Source organism: Panthera onca, chromosome A2 (genome assembly GCF_046562875.1).
Source record: "Panthera onca isolate mPanOnc1 chromosome A2, mPanOnc1 haplotype 2, whole genome shotgun sequence".
Classification (NCBI taxonomy): Eukaryota; Metazoa; Chordata; class Mammalia; order Carnivora; family Felidae; genus Panthera; species Panthera onca.
The window spans coordinates 153859787-153887109 of NC_138340.1; the positions used below are offsets into that span (position 1 = coordinate 153859787).

General features: G+C 37.3%; 1 protein-coding gene across 12 annotated transcripts in view; it reads left to right on the top strand.

Moving 5' to 3' along the window:
• LUC7L2 (LUC7 like 2, pre-mRNA splicing factor) overlaps positions 1 to 27323 on the top strand; it is a 57459-nt gene that overhangs the window by 12245 nt on the left and 17891 nt on the right. For 5 of the 12 annotated variants that reach the window (XM_078438792.2, XM_078438810.2, XM_078438801.2 and 2 more), the window contains 6 exons: positions 984 to 1054; positions 2066 to 2139; positions 2633 to 2727; positions 21458 to 21556; positions 22536 to 22646; positions 26318 to 26461. In XM_078438792.2, coding sequence (XP_078294918.1) covers positions 984 to 1054; positions 2066 to 2139; positions 2633 to 2727; positions 21458 to 21556; positions 22536 to 22646; positions 26318 to 26461 — 594 coding nt within the window. Of the gene's footprint in view, positions 1 to 983; positions 1055 to 1074; positions 2144 to 2632; positions 2728 to 21457; positions 21557 to 22535; positions 22647 to 26317; positions 26462 to 27323 lie in introns of those variants that run through there. The other 7 variants (XM_060633248.3, XM_060633251.3, XM_060633250.3 and 4 more) reach the window with 3 other exon arrangements.

Consider the following 27323-nt stretch of genomic DNA (forward strand, 5'->3'; position numbering starts at 1 on the left):
CCTCAGGATATTTCTGTATCTTAAATTATTAGGGGTTTTATTATTTCATTGTCTTAAAGGTTTCTGTAATGCATAGGCTGATATTTGATAGCTGTATTTATTGTGTTTGCAGTTATCAAATGTTTTTAGAGCAAGCATTTTGAGGCACTGAGAAGTTACTTTAAAACACTTTTTGGCATTTATAGAAGTAGATTCTTTTTGTAAAAACTCATCAGAGATAGTCTTTGCTAAATTCATATTTGGAATTGTTTATATTTCACCTGATAGCTGTGTCTTCAGGGCACATATATCTTAATATTAGATTTAATGTTGTGATTTCTGAAGCAAAAACAGTCGCCCTACTTCACAAATGTTTGATTAGTAAGATTCCTGAGAACCTTGATTTTATTCTGAAGCCTGGTTTATGATAATCTTGAGCCATTAGTTTGGCATAGCATTGAAACAGTACTCTTGTTACATACTAAAAAGCTTAGATATTGTAGCAGGGAGAGTCCTAGATATGAAAGGTTTTTTTTTTTCCTACTTAAAACCTACATGATCTTTAAGTTTCTTAATATAATTTGGGTAGAGATTTTAAATAAGACAGTTTTTCTTACATGCCAGTAAGCAAAAAATGTCTAGTATATAGCATTGCCTTTCTGGTGCGAGCTTAACTTATTCTAATGTGAACTTAGGCCCTCCCCAAAGTCTAAAATGAGGTAAAATTTTTTAAAAACCATTTTTTAAAAACCCCAGTTGGCCCACAGAGCATTTCCTAGAGTTCCAGCATTGGACTTTTTCCTGTGGTCAATCATATTCTTTTGTAGGGTTACACTTGTTAAGTCAATATTTTGAAAAATAAAACACCCTGATTTTGTTCACTTTTGTTTTCATATACAAGAATCTTTACAGTCAACATGTACTTCTAGATGCTGTATTGAAATTGCTGGCAGAGTCTATTCTATACAAACTGAACAATCTGGCCCCTTGTTTTATTTGTAAAGGTTCAATGTATCTATGCCTGCCTACTTCAATCTGCAAGGGAGTGTCAGAAAGGCCCCGCATTCGCCGAGCCGTGAGTTATCACTAACTTTTCAGATGTGTTAATGAATGTGGAACAAAAGCAGTTGTGTTTAAAAGGAAAAAAGGACCATCAAAATAACCTTTATTATAGTAGCAGGCGTGAACACTAAATGATTTATTCCAAATTGTGGTGTCAAAAATAACCTACTTTAACTAGAGACTAGCCTCTAGAAAACCTATTGTTGAACTGCTCTGAAGCTATCATTTTAGCTATAAATTATTTTTCTTAAATATAATAAACCCTGATTGCAAATTAGAGTGTTAAGTCTTTTTAACGGAGTTAAAACAATTTGAACAAAATCTTACCCCACCTGAAAATGACATATTTAGTTGACTGCATTAATAAGCTCTTCAAAAAAGACCATGTGAAAGGGGTAAAGGCTTAACCTTTTTGTTGCTCACATGTAAAAAACAAATTAAATAATTGGATCACTTCCTAGATGAGTTTTTGGAGTGCCCCAGGCATCACATGAAGTACAGAGGTTTCTATAATCTCTTTTGGTACCAACAGTTCTCGCTTCAGTAATTCATCAGTAGGTTTTCATTCATCAATGATGGTATCAATTTAAGGCTAAAATAAAACACATTTCTTAGGGTTGATCATTCTACATAGAGGAAACATCCTTAAGAGTTTTTCCCCCCGCAAAGAGATTCTAAGCAAAAAAATTGTAACTAACATCTATATTTTGTTATTAGAGCTAGTTACCTTTATTTTTCTTAGACTCTTTAAAATTTGAGTTAGATAGGCCTATTTGATTAGCAGGTTGGATGCTTCTGTTGCTTAGGAGGTATATTGTGTTATATGAAGACAATAAATTTAAATGTACCCAGTTTGGCCATATATAGCACAGACCACCTAAAACGTGAAGGTATGGTACCTTTGGAGGCATTAAAGTTAACGTTTCATTTAGGCAATGTGCCTTTGTTTGACTGGTGTGTAAGTCCTTCTTCCAGGTTTGTACACTCTTAAACACGCTATTCTACCCTCTCTAACTCATCCCAGCAGCAAATGGGAGACACTTCAGCTGGAACAAAATAGTGGAAGAAATGGCGTCTGGGGTTCAGTGGGGATTCGCAGTGTGTATGCAATGTTTGCAAGATTACTTTTTATGTTTTTCAATTAATGTAAATAATTACAAAATAAATCTATGCTTAGCGTCAAGTAGGGAACATTGTATACCAGTAGAAACTCTCCTAGTGGGTCTGCTGCAAGTCGCTTAACCTCTTGGGGCCTCAATTTCCTCATCTGCAGTTTGAAGGAGTTGGACTCCATAATCTTTAAAGTCCATTCCTGCTCTGTATCCTATGCTTTTCTGAAGTACTCTGTTAACAATGCATTGCTTTCCCACTTTGACTATTTGAATTATATTTGCAGTACACATACTGCAGCTGCATGTCTAAAATAGTTTTTTCATGGGATATTATATAAAAAAACTAATCCCTCTTGAGCTGATTTATAAATATATGTGTGTATAGCCACACAGAAAAAGCTAGTGATAGTAGGGCTCTCAGAAAGTAAGTATTTTCCAGTTGTCTAACCTTGAATGTTATTAACTTTCCTATATTACAGGAGATACTACTCGCCAACGAATCAAATTCAGTGATGACCGAGTGTGCAAGAGTCACCTTCTCAACTGTTGCCCCCATGATGTCCTCTCTGGAACTGTACGTATTTATTAAATCTATTGTTTGATTATTGGTATCCTTCGAAAATGAACTACTTGATAAAGACTTAATTCCTTGTCAAGTTATTATGTGGTGATTTTTTAAAACACTGTTAGAGGAGGTATTTGCATCCCTTATATTGTTTGAGTTTCCCATCTGCAAAAATGGGATTTCTCCCAAAAGTAGTTTCTGTGCTTTATCATTTTTTCCTTCTTCAGAGCAGTTTTTGGAAAAGCCTTTCTTATTTGGAATATAGAGGCAATTACTGCACTATAGTTGCACTTTTGGTTCCAAAATAATATAAATGATTTTTAAAGTAGTTTTTTTTTTACCGTTGGGCAGAGTAGACTTTTATCCAAAGCATTATATATTAAGATTTGTGCACGTTATATTGTGGAAATCATAGTGGAGAAAACATATTAGTAAATACTTAAATTCACAGAGCTTAATTTGCTAGTAATGTTGTCACTTAAATTCATTTTATATTGCTGACTTCTAATGTAAACGCTCGTTTAATTTAGATGCTATATCTAGTCTTGTTGGTTGACCTTGGAGTATCATCATTTTTTTATTTTTCATCATTTTAATTTGAAAGATAAACCACATGATGATGGACCTGTTTAAATGGAACAAAGGATCTGATTTCCTGACTTGATGTGGTTGAAATGGTTACTCACTGTAAGAGCTTCCCTTCTCTGGGTAGCTGTGATGGCAGCTAAACATTTAGTTGGCTTTATTTCTCATTTGCCTGAAATGATGAAAAGCTTTCTGATTTCCATTTTCAGAAGTGATGAGTTCCTGTAGTTAAATTAGTCTAAATGAATGGTTTCTTCTTAATAGGAAGAATTAAATACCTCTAACAGATAGATACCAAGGCATATGCAGTAGGAAACACTTTTGTCTTATTCCAGTAGGAAAGACTGTGGAAACTGTATTATGTTAAAAGGAAAAAGGGAGCCTACATTTAAAAACATGTAATACTTGAATTTTTTTTTTTTTTTAAGAATAACATAAGGTAAGAAATTAGATTCTGAGCATTTGAATTAGAACTATGACAGATAAGTTAGCCCTTGTATCTACTGGGTAATGTATTTTCTACTGTGATATAAAACATTTGAAATGTGAAAAATCGACAATTATCTGTAGTATCCTTTGATTCTTCTTATTTACTATTGTAAATTTAACAAAGTCATTTTATTTAATGGCTAAGTTAATCACTTCAAATAGATTTTGAGAACGGGATTAATTACCAAAATGACAAATTTAGTTTTATTTTTTTTTAAGACTTAAAACCAGCCATAGCAAGACTTGGACACAGTGTTATATTCTTCAGATATGGCATTATTAGTAAGAATCACAGTTGTGCTTTACATTTTATAATGTACATAGGCAATTACGCTCATTTCTTAAAACTATTTTGTGAGGTAAATGATTCACAGTTAGCCTTAATGTTCGTAGGTGAGTTGCTCAAAATCACATAGTTCTGTTGATTTAAAGTAAAACTGGGACCAAAACTGAATTTTATTCAGCATGTTTTCTACTCTAGGGAGTACTTAATTTTTCATTATGTTAAATAAAAAAAGATGAATGGTTGGTCTTGGACTTTCCTTCTTGTAAAGTTCTTGTCTGGTAGATTTATAAGATGCACATTTTCTCAAATGTTAACATCTCTGAAATGCACGTTAAAAAATTTTTTTTTAATGTTTATTTTCATTTTTGAGAGAGAGACAGTGCAAGCAGGGGAGGGGCAGAGAGAGAGAGAGGGAGACACAGAATTCAAAGCAGACTCCAGGCTCTGTGCTATCAGTACAGAGCCTGACACGGGGCTCAAACCCATGAACCCTGAGATCATGACCTGAGCCAAAGTTGGACGCTTAACCAACTGAGCAACCCAGGTGCTCCAGAAATACACATTTTAAATTGATGATAGAAAAAGTATGAATTGGTTACTTTTTCTTATGGTACAGAATTGAATGCTGAGGCTTAAAATTGATGGTGCTTGGATTATATTAAAAACAGTTAACAAAAGCCCTTCTGCATGTACTTGTCAGGGAAACTGTGGATGAAAATAGCTCATTTTGTCAGTGTAATAGGCAAGAGATTGTCGTATGTAAGGATGAGATTAAGTAGTTGTGAACCTCTTTGAGAAGTTAATCAGAACTTTATAGATTCGCTATAGGACTTTGTGAGAATCCAGGGTTATAGAGTGGTCTCCTTGAGAACTCAAAACTATCCATAGTGTGACTTTCTCATGACCCTTATTAGGAAAAAGAGCTATTTATAACAGTTCATCCTGTGTACAGATGGTTTGTAATTACAGAGTTATGACTTCTTTAGCAACCAATCTCTGTAGAACAACTCCTTTTCTGGCATAGTCTAACTATTCATACATTGTTAGCCTGTTTTCATTTGCCTTTACATTGAAATGCCTGCTTCTCTTTTGTTGTTGTTGTTTTAACAAATTAGATGAAAAGAACTGGATTGTAACAATTTTATAATGCTTTTTCTTTGTTGCATAACTAAAGTTTACCCTTTGCTCAGATTTGTCACTTCCAACAGAATATGACTCACTAATACTCTAGATTATTTAGCAGAATACACAGAAATGTATTCTCTCTCATTTTTGGAGATGGAGAGTGTGATTTCTAAAAACGTACTCACAGCTATTAGTATGGAATATTTTTGGAATTTAGTTTGGTGAAAATGCTCTGTAATATTTTACCTTTCAGTAGTCTGATACTCTGGTATAACTAATTCATAAACTAATAAGAGGAGGTCAGGTGTACAACAGAGAGGCAAATAATTGTGTATATGTTTATTTGGCTTATGATTTTTAAAGAAGTGTGACTGTTTCTTTATAACTGAGGAAGCTGCTTTATTTTAAAGGCTTGGGTTATTTTCATATTCCTCTATAATAGTGTCTTGTTTTAGTCTCATTCATCGCCTTCTTTAGACACACTTGGTTTCTTCCTGTTCTAGTCACTATGCAAACAGTAGGCAGCATCTGCTTTCAGGTCAGGCAAAACAAAAACCTAAACAAAATTGTCCTTTTTTCTCCTAAATACATTATTTCTGGTACATACCTTCCCTGAAGAAAAATAAGTATAATGAAGTGCTCAAAAACATATCTTTCAGTCTGGTTCCTTGTGATCTAGGAAAAAGATGTGTAGTAGTAATAATTTATAGAAGCATTAAATCTAAAGCAGAGGTGGTAACAGAAGCTTGAAATTAAGATCTACAGAGATGAAAATGTGCACTCTCATGATGTGCCTGTCCTAAAATCAGAAATGGCCACTACTAATTTTATTATAGCCATCATAGTACAGTTGTAGGATTGACAGGCGTCATGATTATAGTAGAAGGTCGTTATTTCATAGATGGGAAAAATTAAGGCTCAGAGAAGCTGTGCTTGTCAGATGTCTGACAGAATTATAGAAATACACAGGAATCTTAAGAGTTATTTAAATCTCCTTTAAAAAAAATGTTTCTGTTAATTTTTTAGATAGCACATTTACTTAAGGCAGTGACTTGTAGATGCTTCTGAAATGTCCTTGGAGGCATTTCATGCACTAAGAACATGGGGACAGGCCAGTCTTTACTGTTTCAACTAGAATTTTACACATTTTAAGTATAGAGCTTTTCCATGAAAGTTTGTTTAAGTAAAGAGATTCTACTGCTGAGAAATAGAATTTAAAGTTTAAAATTGAGAAATATTAAGGGACAGGGATAAAGTAAAAATTTTCTCTGTGCTTTTTGAAGTGATTAGGTAGGATTATTAGTTTCAAAAATTCTGAGTTGATTTTATAGTGCCCCAATAGGTTCTGAGATCATGACGTGAGTCGAAGTCAGGAGTTGGACGCTTAACCACCTGAGCCACCCAGGCGCCCCTATCTAAAGTGTAGTTTTTACTAATTGAAACTCCTTTATTGTTTCTCTAAACTATTCTGTTTAAGGGCTGGTCTAAAATCAGTTACTTGGATATATACAAACCTGAACTTTAAAACTGCTGCAGTCTTGGTAGTACCTCTGTAAGAGACCCATGAAAGTATGGAGAAGAAGAATAGGTGGTAAGAAAGAAAAACCACAAAATTTTCTCAACCAGCCACTAGAATGTAAGTTTCACAGTAAGAACAGGGATGTTTTGTTGAGCGCGGTGTCCCCAGCATCTAGAACACTGTCCCTCCGTTGTGTTGAATGAATAATTGATTTACCCAAAGTAGAACACTAAATAAATCTGTTACAGAACTAACTTGAGTTTCAAGAATTAATGATTGTTAGTGGGAAATGTGTTATCTTGCAACTTCTGAGGAGCTGGGCAGTATCTTGGGTTCTTTGAGCTGCTGCTTAGAATATGACGACAGTAGTTTCACATGCAGATGTGAAAAATTGGTTTGTAGATAAGCAAATCAACAAATGGTTTGTTTAGGGCTGCTTTGGTATTTTTCTTTTTTTTAATTTTTTTTAACGTTTATTTATTTTTGAGACAGAGAGAGACAGAGCATGAACAGGGGAGGGGCAGAGAGAGAAGGAGACATAGAATCTGAAACAGGCCCCAGGCTCTGAGCTGTCAGCACAGAGCCCGACGCGGGGCTCGAACTCACGGACCGGACCGTGAGATCATGACCTGAGCCGAAGTCAGATGCTTAACCGACCAAGCCACCCAGGCGCCCCTGGTATTTTTTTTTTAATTTCTTTTTTTAATGTTTATTTTTGAGAGAGAGAGTGCATGCGGGGACAGGGGGGGGGGGGGGGGGGGACACAGAATCTGAAGCAGGCTCCAGGCTCTGAGCTGTCAGCACAGAGCCCGACGTGGGACCCAAACCCACAAACTGAGATCATGACCTGAGCCGAAGTCAGACGCCTAACCCACGGCCACTCAGGCGCCCCTGCTTTGGTATTTTTTTAAACAATTGTTTTTAACATTAGCCCACATTACTGACTTGATTTTTTTTTTTTTAATTTACATAACATTTCTAGAGCCTTCCCACTTTGTGAAAATTCTGGTTTTTGCAACCTAGGTTTTACCAGTTTTGGCTTTTGAAGTATATTATATATAATGTCTTCATATCAAGCAGGTTTGCTGTTTGTATTTTCTTCTCAGTCTGTTAAAAAAAAGTATGCGTTTCTTTTTTCTCATAGTATTATAAAAATATGCATTCCTTTAACAAGCACTTGCAGAAACTGCCTAAACCAAAAACACCTTTGGTGTCCAGGAAGTCAGAGGCACGTTAAAAGCTTCCCACTGAGTAATTAAAACTTTAAAAACCAAGCCCTCAATATTGTTTATAGCTTTATTGGCAAAGTAGCACATGAATATCCTAAACTATTCAACTTGGGGTACATATAACCTTGGGAAGTAACCTTTTTTTTTCATACTGAATAATATTGCAGTCATTCATTCTGTATACTTAAAATAATACACTTGAGGCTTGTGGGAGTGATTTTTTTTTTAAATTTTTTTTAACATGTTTTATTTATTTTTACGAGACAGAGCATGAGCAGGAGATGGGCAGAGAGAGGGAGACACAGAATCCGAAGCAGGCTCCAGGTTCTGAGCTATCAGCACAGAGCCCAATGTGGGGCTCGAACTCACAAACCATGAGATCATGACCTGAGCTGAGGTCAGATACTTAACTGACTGAGCCACCCAGGCACCCCTGAAGTGATTTTTTTTTTTTTAAAGGTGATCCAGAGACCATGTATTCTAGAATCTTGTTATAGTTTTAGTATGACTTTAGTTGAGGTTGCTCAGCAAATTTGTTACTTAGATTAATGGCTAAATACAAATACAGGGACACCTGGGTGGCTCAGTTGGTTGAGTGTCTGACTTTGGCTCAGGTCATGATCTTGCAGTCTGCGAGTTCTAGCCCCGTATCAGGCTCTGTGCTGACAGCTCAGAGCCTGGAGCCTGCTTCAGATTCTGTGTCTCCCTCTCTCTGCCCCTCCCCCACTCATATGCGCGCGCGCGTTCTCTCTCTCTCTCTCTCTCTCTCTCTCAAAAATAAACATTAAAAAAAATTAAAAAAAATACAAATACACAGTTGACTGCTGACCAGCACAGGTCTAAGGGTGCTGAGCCCTGCACAGGCATAAATCCCTGTGTAACTTTTGACTTCCCCAAAACTGAACTGATACCCTGTTATTGACTGGAAACCTTACCAATAACATTAACAGTCCATTGGCAATATTTTGCATGTATTGTATATATGTATTATATACTGTATTCTTACAGTCAACCAGAAAAAATATTAATAAAGTCATGAAGATATATTTACAGTATGGTACTATAAAAAAATCTACGTATAAGTGGATCCATAGCAGTTCATTAAAAAAATTTTTTTAATGTTTATTTTTGAAGAGAGAGACATTTTGTGAGCAGGGGAGGGACAGAATCCGAAGCAGGCTTCAGCCTCTGAGCTGTCAGCTTGAACAGTTGTGGGGCTTGAACCCACAAACCGTGAGATCATGACCTGAGCCAAGGTCAGCGCTCAATCGACTGAGCCACCCAGGCGCCCTTTTTTTAACTTCTATAATAGAAAATTTCAACTATAAATAAAAATGTGTAATGAATTTCATGTACCTACCCATACAGCAACTTCAATAAATCTTTTACCACATAGCTGCCTTATTTATAATCACTTATGTCCTTTGGTTTGTTTTTTTGAAGCAAACTTTAAATCTTGGACTTAACCTGATAGGATGAGTCTTGAAACAGTATAAAGTAGTAAAGATCAATTTTTTGGGGGGCGCCTAGGTGGCTCAGTTAAGCGTCAGACTTTGGCTCAGGTCATGATCTCACAGTTTGTGGGTTCAAGCCCTGTGTTGGGCTCTGTGCTGACAGCTCAAAACCTGGAGCCTGCTATGGATTCTGTGTCTCCCTCCTCTGGCCCTCCCTCACTCATGCTCTCTCTGTCTCTCTCTCAAAATAAATAAACATAAATTTTTTTAAGCAGATTGTTTTTCATAGTTTGGTACATGATTAAGATATTTCAGTGTCACATTTACTTTTCTGTACAATGATTCTCAATAAATGCTTATTACCTGAGAACCTCAAATCATCCTCCAGGTATTCCTTGAATTCTTCAGATCTGTTTTAGAGATAGGTACAGTTTTGTAAACTGTGTTTTAACAAGTCTGAGGAAACTAGTGTGTCTCTGAAGCTATTTAATGAAAAAGAGAGGATGGAGTTATAAATGCATCATTTGGAGGATGAAGACAGTGAACACAGAATGGAACAAGCCCATAATAATAAATGAAAACTTGAAACAAATATTTGTTGTACGGGGATTAAACTACAAACATCAAGCAAACTCACAGATTCTCTCACTGGAAATACTTTTTTTTTTAGTTTATTTTGAGAGAGAGCCCATGCACATGCGAGGAAGGGGCAGAGAGAGGGAGAGAGAATGGCAAGCGGGCTCCGTGCTGTCAGCATGAAACCCAACATGCGTCTTGATTTCACTGAGCTGTGTGATCATGACCTGAGCCCAAATCATGCGTTGGACGCTTAACTAACTGAGCCACCCAGGTGCCCCTGGAAATATTTTTTAAATTGATGAATTCTACCTTGATGTGCAAAGACAGATGTCTTAAGAAAAATCCTTTTTAGTTTGACGATTCTCATTAAGGGAACTTGTAAAAGCATTTTTGTTTGTTTTTTGACCTGTATAGAGTTAAATATCTTGAATGTATTTTGTCCCATAGACATAACTGGTCTACAGGATCAAAAAATATAGGCATAAATATTAATTTATTTGGATAATTTTATTTGTAAAATTTCCAAATTTAGGTTTTTCTGTTTTTTCCCTTTTATGATATTTATTACAGTGTTTGGAGTAATGGCATTTAAGTAATATTGAAATTAAGAGGAGGAAGAAATAGAAAAAAGTGAGCAAGAGATACTAGGCTAGTGAGGGCTGAATGGAGAAGGTAAAGGATTTACAGTAAAGATTAACAAAAAAATTTTCTCCAAAAGGTGATTTATTTTCTTCATCTCTTTGGGAGTGGTACTGATTGCTGTGAACAACATTCATTCATTCGCCTAACAAGTACTTATTGAGGACATACTATGTGCGGTGTTGGGGATACAGAAGTGAACATGGGTTTCTCCTTTAGTGGTAGGAGCTTGCATTCTGATGTTGGAGACACACACTAAGTGAAAAGAAATAATGTGATTTCAGGTAGTGATTTAAGTTGCCAGAGGAAAAAACGCATGGTTAGGTAATTTAGACAGTCTGAGACAGTGGTCCAGAAGCTACTCAGGGTGGTTAGAGAAAACTTTTTTGATGAAATGACATTTAAAGAGATCTAAATGTTAAGAAATTTAAGCCAGTCATTTCTAAGTGGAAATAAACTTAGCATATGTTGCTTCCCCACAGAAACTTTGGGTGTTTCCCTGTTATATATATGGCCCCCAATGTAAAATCCTTAGACCAATCTACCTCTTCCTTGAATGGATAAATCAGTTTGGTCCTCTCTTTTTCCCAGACTGATTTAAAAAAAAAATTTTTTTTTAATATTTATTTTTGAGAGAGAGAGCGAGACAGAGTGTGACGGGGGAGGGGCAGAGAGAGAGGGGGAGACAGAATCCGAAGCAGGCTCTTGGCTCTGAGCTGTCAGCACAGAGCCCGATGCAGGGCTTGAAGTCACAAACTGTGATCATGACCTGAGCCAACGTCAGATGCTCAACCAACTAAGCCACCCACGCGCCCCATTTACCAGACTGATTTATTCATTGTTGTCTATTTTCCTTCCCCAGTATGCTTCTTATTTTTGCATCTCTTTCTTTTCCTGGGATAACTTTTCTCCTTTACACATTTGAATCCTGCTTGGCTTAGTACATGTGATTGCCTAAGCCTGTAGCTGTTTAGCCTCTGACCCCTTCATATAGCACCTGCTCTCCATACTGCTGAATAGGCACTTGTTAGTTCATCTTGTTTATATATGTGTTCTCTCTCTGTCTTGTCTCTGACGGTATAGTCTTTGTAAAGCAAGGATTTTTGTCTTAATGTTACCTAGATATCTTTGCATATGTTGGTTTGAAATGGATAAGAAAGTATTCTCTGCTATGTTCATCAAAAAACATCATCAAGGGGCTTCTGGGTGGCTCGGTTAAACGGCTAACTCTTGATTTGGGCTTAGGTCATGATCTCACAGTTTGTGATTTGAGTGCTGTGTTCAAGTTCATTGTGCTGAAAGTGCAGAGCCTACTTGGGGTTCAGTCTCCTCTCTGCCCCTTCCCCGCGGGCACACGCAGATTCTCTCTCTCAAAAAAAATTAAATAAATAAATCCAGCAACCACCAATATTAAAAGCTAGAAGAGGAGCTTTATTTTTCTTTATCCACTCAGGGAAAAATGGACTTGGAAGTGGAACATACGAGTGGGAACAGGTAGTTACTAAATGGGAAGTGGTAAAAAGCAGGAACTACTCTGCATGCACAGTGTGCCCCTTCCCTCTTCACCCAATAGTCATGTTGGACTTGTTAGTTTGAATGCCAGGATTGGAATTAGGAAAGAAGAAGCTTAATTTATTTATGTGTTTATTTATTTTAAATCTTTACTTTTGAGAGAGAGAGTGTGAGCAGGGGAGGGGCAGAGAGAGAGGCAGACACAGAATCTGAAGCAGTCTCCAGGCTCTGAGCTATCAGCACAGACCTGACGCAGGGCTTGAACCCACGAACTGGGAAATCATGACCTGAGCCGAAGTCTGAGGCTTAACTGGCTGAGTCACCCAGGCGCCCTACTTAATTTTTATTTTTTAAGATAATATGGCATAACTTAAACTCATACCCAAGTTTTGTTCTTTCAAGGGTTTGCCATATTAGACGACTTTCTCTTGTTTTTGAGCTGGGGCTTAACTCAAACATTGAACATGTATGGAAGAGAGATTTTACAAATGTGAAGAGAGAAAGTGAAGGTGCAAGAAGAATCAAAATGTAGGCAATTTGTTTTAGAAAATAGCATTGGCATTGGAAGGTATATGGAAGGGTTCAAATGGCCACAGGTTTGTATTTCCTGTGCTCTCTGTCCTGCTGTCATGTCACTGTTTCACTTGTTCTCTAGCTGGTGTGTATTCTTTTTAGCACTTTACCATTGTTGCTATCTATTCTTTGATTCCTTGCTATTTTTCTACTGTGAATTATTTATCATATTTCTATGTCTTTCACTCTTGAGACTCTTAAAATAGTGTAAGACAACATCATAAAAAGACAAGTGGGAAGAATTATTATTTTAAACACTAAGCAGTATAAATGAATGAATTAAAACCAGGTTAAATAACAGTGAAACTATTGCTCTAATGAACACAGGTTTTTGGAAAGTTAAATAAAAATTACCAAGCAGTGGGGGAGAAAATTACCAAGCAGTGGGGTTTGTTTTTAAATTTTAAGTATGATAATAGAAATTTATACTGTTCTTCCCAAGCATTCTTCCTCACCTTCCTTAAATTTTCCTGTGGCAGTATACTATTATCTTGCAGGTGGTACTGTTCTTTAGAAATAGTTTTCAGAGTTTTGTTAATAAATTGACTTAGGGAGGTCAGATGTGGGGTTTCTATATAATTTTTTAAAGAGGGTCTCCTAGAAGAATACTTGAGATGTAATTCTAAGGAGAAATATGTCAATCTGTCTGTTTGGAAAACTTAATTGGATAAAGAAAGCCTTTAGTATCATATCTATCCCATACTGGACACTGCTACTTAGGTATCCTATTATATCACATTACACATGTCCAGACAAACGTTTTCCATCACAGACCAGCTCTCCCAATTTATTTAGTTTCTTTCTTTTGGTGGCGTCATTGTTTGCTCATGTTTGAAATACTTGAAGCCTTGGTAAGATTCCTGACTTTCTCCTCTCCACACTTCATTTCCAGTTAGTTAATTGATTAGGTGGTAGTTCCATTTAATTAGTTGTTTGAGAATCATTGTGTTATTGAAAGAATATTGAGTGATATTAAGGACTGGACTTAAATTTTTACTCCTGCTAAGCTTATAATCTTAGCCTTATGATCTTAAGATTTCTCTGAGCCTTGATTTCCATTTTTATAGGAAGGTAGTCGTGCAATAGATTTCAGAGATCCTTCCCATCTTTAAAATGGTTTTGCTCCTCTTTAGCCCCTTATTTTACCTCCATTACCTGCCTTCTCTTTTCTTTTCTGCTTTGATACTAAGGATTTATTTCTGGCTTATATTAGCCTTTCCCACCCTTGATCTCTTTCTTCTGGTCAGTTCATCTAGTAGTGTGGTGTTAATGCTTTTAAAATACAGATTTTATCACGTCATATTTCTGTCCAAGTAGTCAAGCATTCCTGTTTGCCTAATAGAGCAAATTCCACATGTTGATTTGTATTCAGAATTTCCCATGATCTAGTCAGAGTTCGTAATTGGATTGATAAAGCAATCCTGAAGTGTTTGAGAAAAGACAAGTTTGGACAGACTTAGGGAATTTGCCAGTGTTAAATGGATACTGACATGTAAAGGGAGGTCTTGTGTGTTGCTGAGTACCCATTGTATCTTATTTTGTTAATTACTTAGACAATATAGTCTTCCAGTATAAGTGAAAACATAAAATATGAATATTTACTATTAGATGTCATCCCCCATCCCAAACCTAAACCTTTTTCACTCTCTTTTCTGTACATTTACAAGTATGTGTGAGTGTGTTTTAACAAATGGCATTATATTGTTTGATTTTTTTCTTTTTAAAAAATTTTTTTTTTTTTTCAACGTTTTTTATTTATTTTTGGGACAGAGAGAGACAGAGCATGAACGGGGGAGGGACAGAGAGAGAGGGAGACACAGAATCGGAAACAGGCTCCAGGCCCCGAGCCATCAGCCCAGAGCCTGACGCGGGGCTCGAACTCACAGACCGCGAGATCGTGACCTGGCTGAAGTCGGACGCTTAACCGACTGCGCCACCCAGGCGCCCCAGATTTTTTTTTTTTCTTTTTTAACTTGGAGAAGTTTCAAATTACTGGTCTATGTTTTATTTATTTAAAAATTTTTTTTAATGTTTTTATTTATTTTTGAGACAGAGAGCATGAACAGGGGAGGGGCGGAGAGAGAGGGAGACCCAGAATCTGAAGCAGGCTCCAGGTTCTGAGCTGTCAGCACAGAGCCCGACGCAGGGCTCAAACTCACGGACCGTGAGATCATGACCTGAGCCGAAGTCGGACACTCAACCAACTGAGCCACCCAGGCGCCCAGTGGTCTATATTTTTAAAATATGTCTCTATATTTCATAATATGGCTGTTTCCTAAAGTATTTATTCCGTGATTATTAATATGTTAATAGTTTTTGGTTTTGGTGCACAGTGTGGCAATGAAATCTTTGTACTTCTTTGTGTATCTTTGCAACTGTTGCTTTAGTTTGATGTCTAGAGAGTGTAAATTCCTTGATAGAAGGAATGATATACTGTTTTATAATTCCCCTTAGGATCTAGCTCATGGGCCTGAGCAAATGTACTAAATACAACAAAGCAAGAATATTGCAATTCTTGAAGTACTGTGCCTAGTGTCTATCACAGATTTATTCATTAACCTATTACTGCCGTTCATTTACACCTGGCAGCACACTAAAATGTATATAATATAATATATACATATAACTATAATACCATGTTTGTTGATTTTGATGTATAATTTCCACATGCCTCTGTTCCTATTATGTAGATTTTTTTGGTCCAAAATTAAAGTGACTTCATTGATTTTTTTTTTTTTCTGACTTTAAGAATAATACTAGTTCATTGCATTTAATTCAGCCAATATCAAACAGCAGTGCTTCCATGAATTTACAAAAATGGCATTTTTATTGCATTTTTCTTTGCCATCTCTTTACTCCACTTAGTATCAAGATCATCATTTCTCTTGGCTATATAATGTATTATATGGCTGTTCCATAATTCAGTTAATCAAACTTCTGTTCCTAGGCTCTTAAAATGTTTCTAATTTTTTACATCAAAAACATCATTGTTAAACTTCTGTTTAACCTCTGTGTACTTATTTCATTGTTTTTCCAAGTTCTTAGAATTCCTTATGTTAAATCGTCAAGTTTATTTAGTAGTCATGGGTTTTGTAAAACCTGGTCTTTTATGTAGGAAGGGAAAAATAAGAGAAGCCATTTTCCTCATGAAGCTTAAAGTCCACTTAAGGAGATAACCTTCATTTTTGGAATTTCAAAACAACACTTAAAAAAGCACTTAACAGGGGTGCCTGGATGGCTCAGTCAGTTAAACATCTGACTTCGGCTTAGGTCATGATCTTGTGGTTCGTGAGTAGTGAGTATAAGCCTCGCATTGGGTTCTGTGCTGACAGCTCAGAGCCTGGAGCCTGCTTCCGATTCCGTGTCTCCCTTTCTCTCTGCCTCTCCCCACTGCGTGCATTCTCTATCTCAAAAATAAATGAACATTAAAGAATATATGTATACATTAAAAAAAAACAAAGCACTTAACAGAATCAAGTTTGTTAAACAGTGAAAGGTAGTACAAAGTGTTGAGAGGTTGTAAGAGAAGTTGCCAGAATCATATATAGTTATTTGGTCAAGACTTCATGGAGGAAGTAGATTTAAGATGTAGGAGACAAAATGCAGAACTGAATTTATTCAATTAAAAGTTTAAGTATTTTGGGGTACCTGAGTGGCGTAGTTGAGTGTCCGACTTTTGATTTCTCCTCAAGTCATGATATCAAAGTTGTGGGATTGAGCTCCGCATCAGTCTCTGCTGAGTGTGGAGCCTGTTTAGGATTTGCTCTCTTTTCCCCCTTCCTTCTCCACCACTCATGTGCTCTTTCTCTAAAATAAAAAAAATTAAAAAGCATTTTTCCCATTTACAATCTGAAAATTTAGATGCCTTTTAATTAAAACACCAAGAATAATAAACTTGTGGGAAGAATTTAATTATGAAGTAAATTACTTGTTAAATTTAAAACTCAAATCTCTTCTATGGCTTTCATCACAAATAGAGCCATTATAACTTAAATAACCAAACATTTTATTTTGTTCACTTTGAAGCTTTATGTCAGAAGAGAAGTAGGGGCAAATATCTGTGCACTTCGTGTTCAGAGTACTCTTGAACCATCAGTGAAGAAGTCAGGATTGATTTGGCTTTTATTTATCTTGCCCTTTTTTTTTAATGTTTTATTCTTGAGAGAGAGACCCAGAGACAGAGAGAGACAGAGCATGAGTGGGGGAGGGGTAGAGACAGAGAGGGAGACACAGAATCTGAAGTAGGCTCTAGGCTCTGAGCTGTTAGCCCAGAGCCCCATTCGGGGCTTGAACTTGGGAATGGTGAGATCATGGCCTGAGCCAAAGTTGGATGATTAACCAACTGAGCCACCCAGGCGCCCTGGGATTGATTTGGCTTTTGAGGATTGGTTCTAAGGTGGTCATAGTGTGGTTCTACCATGGTTCCCTTTGTAGTGGCTTTTTAATTTGATGACTGGTGTCCTGGAGAGCATTAACATGGGCATACTTGCCCCTCACTCTCTTTTACAGTAGCAAGTACTTGTGTTTATTTTGGCTTGCTTGTTTTTCATTTTAAATACTCTGTGCATGCATGTACATGCTCAGTCATGATGATCTGGACAGGAAGACAGATGACTAGTATCTAGAATTCTGAAAATTCTGCCTATACCTACTGTCCTGCTAGATCCCTGAGGGATAAGCACTGAGGCCATATACATACATACATACAGATAAATAAATAAACAAACAGCTACCGCATTTCCTAATGTTTTGGCCCCCAAATCTGCTGTTGTAAGCAAGCCTAGTTGTAGGGCTCATGGTCGAGGATAGCATCAAGCCCAGGTGGTCTACTTCCTGGAGGACAGGAAGAGCTTTAACTACTTATACTTAGAAAGGAAAGGAGTCTCAGCCAAGTTGTTAATCCATGGACAGGCAAAGACCTTCCCCTTGAGAGCTCAGACCCGGAGCTTTTGTCCTGGGTTGCATCTTTTTTTAAAAAAAAATTTTTTGGGGGGCGCCTGGGTGGCTCAGTCGGTTAAGCGTCCGACTTCGGCTCAGGTCACGATCTCATGGTCCGTGAGTTCGAGCCCCGTGTAGGGCTCTGTGCTGACGGCTCAGAGCCTGGAGCCTATTTCAGATTCTGTGTCTCCCTCTCTCTCTGACCTTCCCCCGTTCATGCTCTGTCTCTCTCTGTCTCAAAAATAAACAAACATTAAAAATTTTTTTTTTGACGTTTATTTACTTATAAGAGAGCCATGAGCTGGGAAGGGGATGCGGGGGGCGGGGGGGGGGGGGTGTCACAGATTCCGAAGCAGGCTCCAGGCTCCGAGCTGTCAGCACAGAGCCTGACGCGGGGCTCAAACCCATGAAGCATGAGATCATGACCTGAACCAAAGTCGGCCGCCTAACTAAGTCACCCAGGTGCCCCCTCCCTTTTTTTAAATGTTTGTTTATTTTTGAGAGACAGAATGCAAGTGGGGGAGGGGCAGAGAGCAGGAGACACAGAATCCAAAGCAGGCTCCAGGCTCCAGGCTCCAAGGTAACAGCAGAGAACCCAGTGCCAGGCTCGAACTCATGAACCATGAGATCATAACCTGATGTTGAAGTTGTATGCTTAATTGACTCAACCACCCAGGAGGAGCCCCACGTCCTGGGTTGCATCTTGACCACCCTTGCTTGTTAAGCTCAGGGCTCCCTGTGCCAAATGTTGTTCTTTGTCCTCTTTTACCAGTTTGATTCATTCAAAAGATATTAAACATTCCTATATACCAGGCACAGGTACATAGTATATAAAACAGATAAAAAAAAATCCTTGTCTTTGTGAAGCTCACATTCTAGTAAGGTATTAAAAAATTTCCCCCTTCCACAAATCCTCCTCCAAGGCATCCAACTCTCCTCCTCTTACCAAAATTCCACCCTTACTACAGTGGTATAATTGTGTCCTTTTTGTGTTCATTTTGTCTTGATCCACATAGTTGGGGTTTTTCCTTTTGTTGGTTATATGATGTAAATTTAAAGATAAGAGTGGGGGAATTCCTGCCAATGTTTAGTATGGGTGGGTAACAGATGTTTAAGTAAAACACAGTGAGACAAGATTTATACACTACTTTTAGATCTTTGTGAGAACAGATTGGAAATATAGTTAAGCAGAGAGGAAAGGCAGTGTAGATAACTGCTTTGAGTATCTACAGTATGTAGAGGTTGTAGGGAGTGATTGTTACCTAGAAATATTAAAAGGTAAGTTAGTACTGATTTAATTGGAACTGGCATGGTTTTAGACTAGAAATCAGTTTAACCAGATTTATTCCAGTAAGTACCTGGAATAAAGCCATCTTTCTAGGCCTTAATTCTTTGTCTGGAGAATGGGAGTAAAACTAGATCAGTGAGTGGTTCCCAACACTGTACATTAAAAACACCGGAGAGGCTTTTATAATTCTCTCTTTGGACGGTGGGGCTTGGACCTATTTTCAGATTCTTGCATCTGTATTACCCTGGGTCTAGGTTAAGAACCGCTGCATTGGATAATTGGCATTTCCAATGTGACATCATAACATTTTAGGAAGTAAGTATAGCATCCCATTAACCACTATAGCTATAGAAATACACATATAAAAGGAGTTGTTGGAGTGATTAATGTTAAGATATCGATTAAGCAACACACTGGTGTAGCAAAGATGGTAACAACCTTTTGCAGTTAACTTCTTTCATTTCTGTCTTACTTTCCTACAATTTTAAGAGTGTTAAACTTTTTTCTGTAGGTTTTTAAAAATGCCACTTGATAAGCAGCTTTGAATTTCTACACATCAACAAGTTTCAGTTGGCTGTTTATTGTCATTAGAAGACTTCTTAGCTAACCCATAGACTTATGAATGAGAGTAACGAGTGGAGCTTGGAAAAATCTCAGCATCCTCGGCAGTGCAGTGATCCGTGCTAGTCTTCAAGTGTGATAAGGACTTTTATTATACTAGTGAATATTCCTTATTATTTCTCAAAGGATCGCTTTGAAGATATTGTCTGTATTTTCCCATTCTTTTATGTAATTAAAAATTGAGGTAATAGTTTTACAGAGGAACTTGTTATTTTCGTCATAAAGTCTCACTTGGAAAGAGGAAGCTACCTGATAGTACCTGATATTCTTTTCCTCAGTATCCTAGATAATTGGTTGTCTAAACCATATTCGAATCTTTCCATTATCGGGGAACTCACTAACTCTTGAGGAAGATTTTTCTTTTTTTTTTTTTTTTTTTTTAATTTTTTTTTTTCAACGTTTTTTATTTATTTTTGGGATAGAGAGAGACAGAGCATGAACGGGGGAGGGGCAGAGAGAGAGGGAGACACAGAATCGGAAACAGGCTCCAGGCTCCGAGCCATCAGCCCAGAGCCTGACGCGGGGCTCGAACTCACGGACCGCGAGATCGTGACCTGGCCGAAGTCGGACGCTTAACCGACTGCGCCACCCAGGCGCCCCAAGATTTTTCTTTTTAATGTTAGAGAGAGAGTACGTGCATGAGCAGGAGAGGGGCAGAGAGAGAGAGAGAAAAATCCCAAGTAGGCTCCGTGCTCCATCCATCACTTGAACCAAAATCAAGAGTGAGATGCTTAACCAACTGAGCCACCCAGGTGCCTCTTGAGGAAGAGAGGGAGGATTCCAGGCCGGCTCTGTGCTGTCAGCTTGGAGCCCTTCAAGGGCCTGGAACCCACAAACCATGAGATTATGACTTGAGCTGAAATCAGGAAGTCAGACACTTAACAGACTGAGCCACTCAGGCACCCTGACTAGTATGTTTTTAAATTTGTCTTAATTTTCTGTTCATAGCTAATTATTTGTAAATTTGTCTTCTTAGATATGACTATAGGACTTCATATTTATTTTAAATTTTATCTGGTCTATTCTTTTGAATATTACTTTTCTTAAGTTTATTTTTAATTTTTTATTGATGTTTTTGAGAGAGAGAGCACGCGAGCAGGGGAGGGGCAGAGAGAGAAACACATAATTCACAGCAGGCTCCAGGCTCTGAGCTGTCTGCACAGAGCCAGACATTGGGCTCTAACAGACCGCAAGAGAGCGAGCAGGCACGCAAGTGAGCAGGGGAGGGGGAGAGAGAGAATCCCGAGCAGTCTCCATGCTGTCAACAATAGAGCCTGATATGGAGCTCAGACCCACAAACTGAGATCATGACCTGAGCCAAAACCAGGAGTCAGATACTTAACCAATTGAGCCACCCCGGCGCCCCTACATATGCTTGTTAATAGGGTTAGGTACTGATTCTTTGTGAACTTCTGTTGAGTCTTAATAAATTTCTTTTTACTAGTTCACCTACAGTCTTGTTTGAAATCCAGATTGAGTTTACTGGTCTCATGTTTTGAGGACTCCATCTTTATTTGAAAATCAGAATGTTCTTCAAAGAATACTGACTATAATTCGGCAGTCTGATTTACATATTCTTTTAGTTTGATTTTAAATTAATGTTATCTTTTCTGTGTTAATGGGCTGCTAGAAGCTTGTTTTAGATTCTGGCTGTTTTCCTTGTTCGTGTGTTCTTAGGTATAAAAGTGATCGATCACTCCTTCCATCTGCTGGTAGTCAGAATTGACGTTATTTTTTTCTGGCACCAAGTTTTATACTTGTCTATGAAATTTCGTAATTTGGAAGTCCGTAAATAAAGAAGCACCTGTGAGACTTAATATGTAATTTGAAGAGAATTGTGATTGTTAATGAATTTTTGCAAAATGTGTTTGCTCTTTCAATAATGTCTTTTTTTTCCCCTAGAGAATGGATCTTGGAGAGTGTCTCAAAGTCCATGACCTGGCTTTAAGAGCAGATTATGAAATTGCATCCAAAGAACAAGATTTTTTCTTTGAACTTGATGTATGTGATTTTTGCTTTAATGGGTTAGATTATTTTTTGCAGTAAAACATTTTGAATATGGATTAATATCTCTACAGGCAAAGTCTCTTAGCGAATTATCTTTTTAGGTATATGAAGGACAGTACTAAATTAAGATGCTTTGTTGACTAGCAACATTTTTTTTAAGACTTTTTATTTTTTTTTTTTAAACTATATTATTTTGGAAGAGAGACAGCACAGGTAGGGGAGGGACAGAGAGAGAAAGGGAGAGAGAGAATCCCAAGCAGGCTCTGTGCTGCTAGTGCAGGCCCGACATGGGGCTCAAACTCACAAAACCATGAGATAATGACCTGAGCTGAAACCAAGAGTCAGATGCTTAAATGAAAGAGCCACCCAGATGTCCCAATGAGCAACATTTTTAAAAAATATAAGGTTAAACTGGGTATTTTAAGAAAATGTGTAAAACTCATTTCAATGCATATATTCTTTTGAAAAGTATCTTCCCAGTAAATCCATAATGATTACAGAAACATCAGTTTAAGCACATGAAAACCAACACATTTTTGATGTATATGAGGCCCTTTAATAATCTATAGAATTTTTATATTTGTTTTTTGTGTCTGTAAATACGTTTATATAGAAAGAGGGAGGATATTAAATGCAATGTGGATTTTTTTAAGTTTACTTATTTTGAAGGAGAAAGGGGCAGAGACAAGGAGAGAGAATCCCAAGCAGGCTCCATGCAGTCAGCATGGAGCCCGACACTGGGACTCAATCTCACTAACCAGAGATCATGTCCTGAGCCAAAATCAGGGGCTTTACCTTTCCTGGGAATTATTTATGTTTATTCCTTGCCAGTTTGATAGATGATGAGTAGTATTTTTATTATTGAATCTGCTTTTGTTACTTTTTTACCTTTATTTTAGCATTTAAAAAATACAGTTTTTAGTAAAGATATTTCTTAAGAAATATCTAATTGTCTTTTAATTAAACTTTGCAGGCTATGGATCATCTGCAGTCATTCATTGCAGATTGTGATCGAAGAACAGAAGTGGCCAAGAAAAGATTAGCAGAAACTCAAGAAGAGATTAGTGCTGAAGTGGCCGCAAAGGTAAGAATGCCAATAATTTCATTAGTACAAAGTATAGTTTCATCTCACTAATTTTAGCTTTTTATTTTGAAATTACTTGCACAGATTACAGAGACATACATAGGGAATTCTCTGAACTCTTCCTCTAGCCTCCCCTTATATGTTTACATCTTATACAACTGTAGTACACCATGAAAGCCAAGATACTCATACCACTCCAATCACAACATTTTATTCAGATTTTACCAGTTATGTGTGCACGTGTGTGTGTGTGTGTGTGTGTGTGTGTGTGTGTATGTATGTATGTGTGTGTGTATAGCTCTGTGCAGTTTTATCACATGTGTAAGTAACTTGGGTAACTACCATCATAATTATGTTACTTCCCTGTAACATCAACCTTGAGGCTCCCTCATATTACCTCTTTGTAACCATACCTGTTCCTCCTTTTCCCCTGTCTTCTGGAGACCTCCATCTCAATAATTGTTATTTTACTGAATATTACATAAATGGAATCATGTATCCTTTTGAAAATGGTTCTTTTCACTCAGCACAGCTTCCTTGATTCATACAAGTTGTTGCGTGTATCAGTAGTTTATTCCTTTTTTTTTCTGAGTAGTATTCTATGGTATGGATATATTACAGTTCAACCACACATTGAAAGATGTTTGGGTTGTTTCCATTTACTGGGTTAACACCAATCAAACGGCAATAAGCATTTCATTTCTCTGGGATAAATGCCCAAGAATGCAATTTCTGGGTCATATGGTAAGTCCATTTTTAGTGCAACTCTTGATCTTGGGGTCATGAGTTCAAGCCCCACATTGAGTGTAGAGATTACACAAATAAATAAACTTTAAAAGTGCAAATAAGAAAAATGTAGAAAGAAAAGTACAGTAAATCCCAGTGGATTAGTAGTCATCAGTTTTTTGCTCATTTCATTATTTTAAAAGCAAATTCAGTATGTCACATGATACCACCTCTAAAACATAACCATAAAATCATATCCATAAAGCTATAAAGCTAGCAATAATTTTTTAATATTCCCTAATAACTAGAATGTGTTAATTTTTCCTATATAGAGTTGGTTTGTTCTAATGAGAATCCAAAAGAATTCCCTGTATTACAGTTTGATTTGATGACTTACTACTTAGTAACATTTTGTGCCATTCAAGATAGTTGGTACGTTTTATGAAAATGTAGAATGGAGGCAGAGTTACCCAGATAGTTTGGATGACAGCATTAAATCCACTTCTCAAGAAATGTATGTACAAAGGGAAATGGATTCTCCTCGTTGAGGAAAGGTCTTTTGTTTTAAGTAATCTCTGCACCCAACTTGGGGCTCAAATTCATGACCTTGAGATCAAGCGTTGCATGCTCTGCTGACTAAGCCAGCCAGGCACCCTGAGAACTTCTGAAAATTCTCTAAAGATGGGATCCTAAAGTGCAAGGATCTGATATCTCATGGTTGAAAAACACCCATCAGTGCTATCTTGGTTTATATGGCCTTGTATTGATTATTGATCACCACAAAAATGCTGCTTAACAAATTACCTCAAAACTCAGTGACTTGAAACAGTGGCATTTAGCCTTTGAGTCTTCAGTCAATGATTCAGGCTGGGGGTGCCTGGGTGGTTCAGTCAGTTAAGCATCTGACTCTTGATTTCTGTTCACATCATGATTCATGAGATCGAGCCCCGCGTTGAGCTTTCCACTGATTGCATGGAGCCTGCTTGGGATTCTGTCTCTCCCTCTCTCTCTGCTCCTCCCTGCTCACACTCTTTCTTCCTCTCAAAATAAATAAATTTTGAAAAAGTGATTTAGGCTGAACTTGACTGGGAGGATCTTCATATCTCAGCTAGGCTTACTCACATGTCTTACAGTCGTCCAGAGGGTACTGAACCCAGAAGGCTAGCCTGGCCATGTTCTCATGGTAGTGGTAGAGGTGTAAAAAAAATGTCATAGCTCTGTCATACAAGTGCTTTTCATGCCTTTCCTTCTGTCATGTTTGCTACTGTCCCGTTAGCTAAAGCCAGTTACGAGGCCAAATTCAGAATTAGAATGTGTATGATATTACTAGTTGTATAACAAAGAAATGGATACAAGGAAAGGTAAAGAGTTTGGGGCATAATCCAATTATTCTATGATGGATATTGAAAGAAAAATACCACTTTTGTTAAAGAGGTAAGAAAATGATAACAGCATTGAGAATTTCTTTGAGGGATGAATATTTTGGATTGAAAGACATTTGAGAAGTAAAGATTATTGGCACACTAGTTTGTTGGGACTGGATGTCCACATCAAATTAAAATCTTAGCTAATATAATTGGCCACGTAGCCTGAATACTTAACTTTGTGGCCAAAATAAAGATGGTGTATGTATCATATACCATTAAAACAGTAGGAATGAACTAACTACACTCTCAGGATGATGGTGAGGAGGAGGAGGACAGAATCCCAAGGCAGGAATTAATCCCAGTGAAAAAACATTCGCTAAGGCTAAGGGAGAAGGAGTGCTGTGGTCGTATGGTGACAAATCAGTAATGTGCTGTGTAGTGTATGTGCAACGCACATTTTCTCATTTCTCACAACTTTGTGAGATACTAGTATTCCTGCTTCTCAGATGAGGAAGTTGATTCAGGTTAAGTAATATGGTCAAAATTACACATCTGGTAATTGGTTGGGCAATAAGCTAAAACTGTTGGGACTCTAAAGTCATATCTTTGACTTAAAGCATGTGCACCAGTTCATTCCTGTAACTCTTTTTTTTTGAGTCTATGCTGTTTCTTGGGCATTGGAAATACAAAGATGGGAAATATAAATAGCTATTTTAAAAGTGGTGTGATAATGTGTATAAAAGTAGGTGTTACAAAAGATACAAAGATGGTACACAGGCGGCTTTGGCTCTCTCTGCTTAGGATTAAGTAGGGTGCAATGTGTTGATTGATCAAGAATGCTTCATGGAGGGGCACCTGGGTGGCTCAGTTGGTTAAGCGACCGACTCTTGATTTCAGCTCAGGTCATTCATGATCTTACGGTTCATGATTTGGAGCCCCACATCGGGCTCTGCGCTGACAGTGTGGAGCCTTCTTGGGATTCTCTCCCTCCCTCTCTTTCTGCCCCTCCCCGGTTGCGTTTTCTCTGTCTCTTAAAATAAATAAATAAATAGACATAAACAAGAAATAAAAAGGAGTGCTTCACAGAATAATTGGATCTTGTTGAGTGAATAGACATACGTGAATTCAGGCAAGGGGAGATAAGGGATGATATCCCAGGAAGAGGGATGACATCCCTCTGCAGTCACAGAGGTAGAAATTGAGAGTAAATTTGAGAATCTGGGTGTAACTACTATATTGTGTTGTGAAGTGGGGGAACAGCAAGAGATGCTTTGGAAAGGTACATAGGGCCAGATTGTGTGAAAAAAGGTATTTTATACTTGGAATATACTGCCAAAGCAGAGGTTGGGAAGTAATAGTTTTAAGTTGAGATTATTTGTATTCCTGACCTCACTGTAGTGAGGGCAAGCAGGCTCAAAACATCCTCATATCCCACCTGTTCATGTATTATATGCTCAGAAAGCATTATTTGTACTCCTCTTGCTTTGGAGAACTTGTCTTTTCTGAGCATTTGTGAAATATTTTGAACTTTGATAATTGTGCTTTTTACTCATGATTTTCTTTTCTGTTTCTTTCTAGGCAGAACGTGTTCATGAATTAAATGAAGAAATTGGTAAGTTGTTGGCCAAGGTGGAACAACTAGGAGCTGAGGGAAATGTGGAAGAATCCCAAAAAGTAATGGATGAAGTAGAGAAAGCACGGGCAAAGAAAAGAGAAGCAGAGGTAATGAAATTCTTTATAGAATTATCTAGAGCCTTACTGTCTGTACTTAACATATATTTAATTGGAAATTACTGAAAAGTTAAAGCCAATTAAAAATTATTTTAATTAGCTGGTATCATACTAATGGATTATGTATCAAAAGTTGTGGGTTTGTTTTACTTTAGAGCCGTTGACCTGTTGAAATTTGTAACTAGTAAATGAAATGAACTAAACTAGGTAGTCATACAGAACAGTCACACACACATAACACACAGAGTGCGTAAATGTCATAGTGATACCTTCCCCTCCCCCAGCTTAACACCATGGCAACCATTGCATTTCTTCTCTTCCTACCTCAGTACAAATATAGTACTTTGGCAGCCTCCTCTTATGCTTTCTTCACAGCACAGGTCAAAATCTAATGTCTGAAGACAAAGTTCTATTTTGTTTTGCCCACCTGATGTTTTTTAGAAAACTGGATACCTTCAGATGAGGTTGTATTCTCCCATTTTACCATAGTGTCCATTGCTCTTAACTGTATCACACCATGGTTTAATTTTTTCTTATTCTGTCCTCTTTTAGATAACTGATTTTAGCCCATTTACTGCTGTAAATTTTCTTCTACACACGATTGTAGCTGTATCCCACAGATTCATATGTTGTATTTTTATTTTTATTCAATGCAAATATTTGCTAATATTGCTTGTGATTTCTTCCTTGATCTATGGGTTATACAGGAGTGTGTTTTTATATATTTGTTTTTTCTAAATATTTTTCTTTTCTCATTTTAATTTAGTTCTCTTGCAGTCAGGGAACATTGGTGTGATTTTAGGTCTCTTAGATATGTCAGGACTTGTTTTGTGCCCTGAATTTAGTCTTGGTA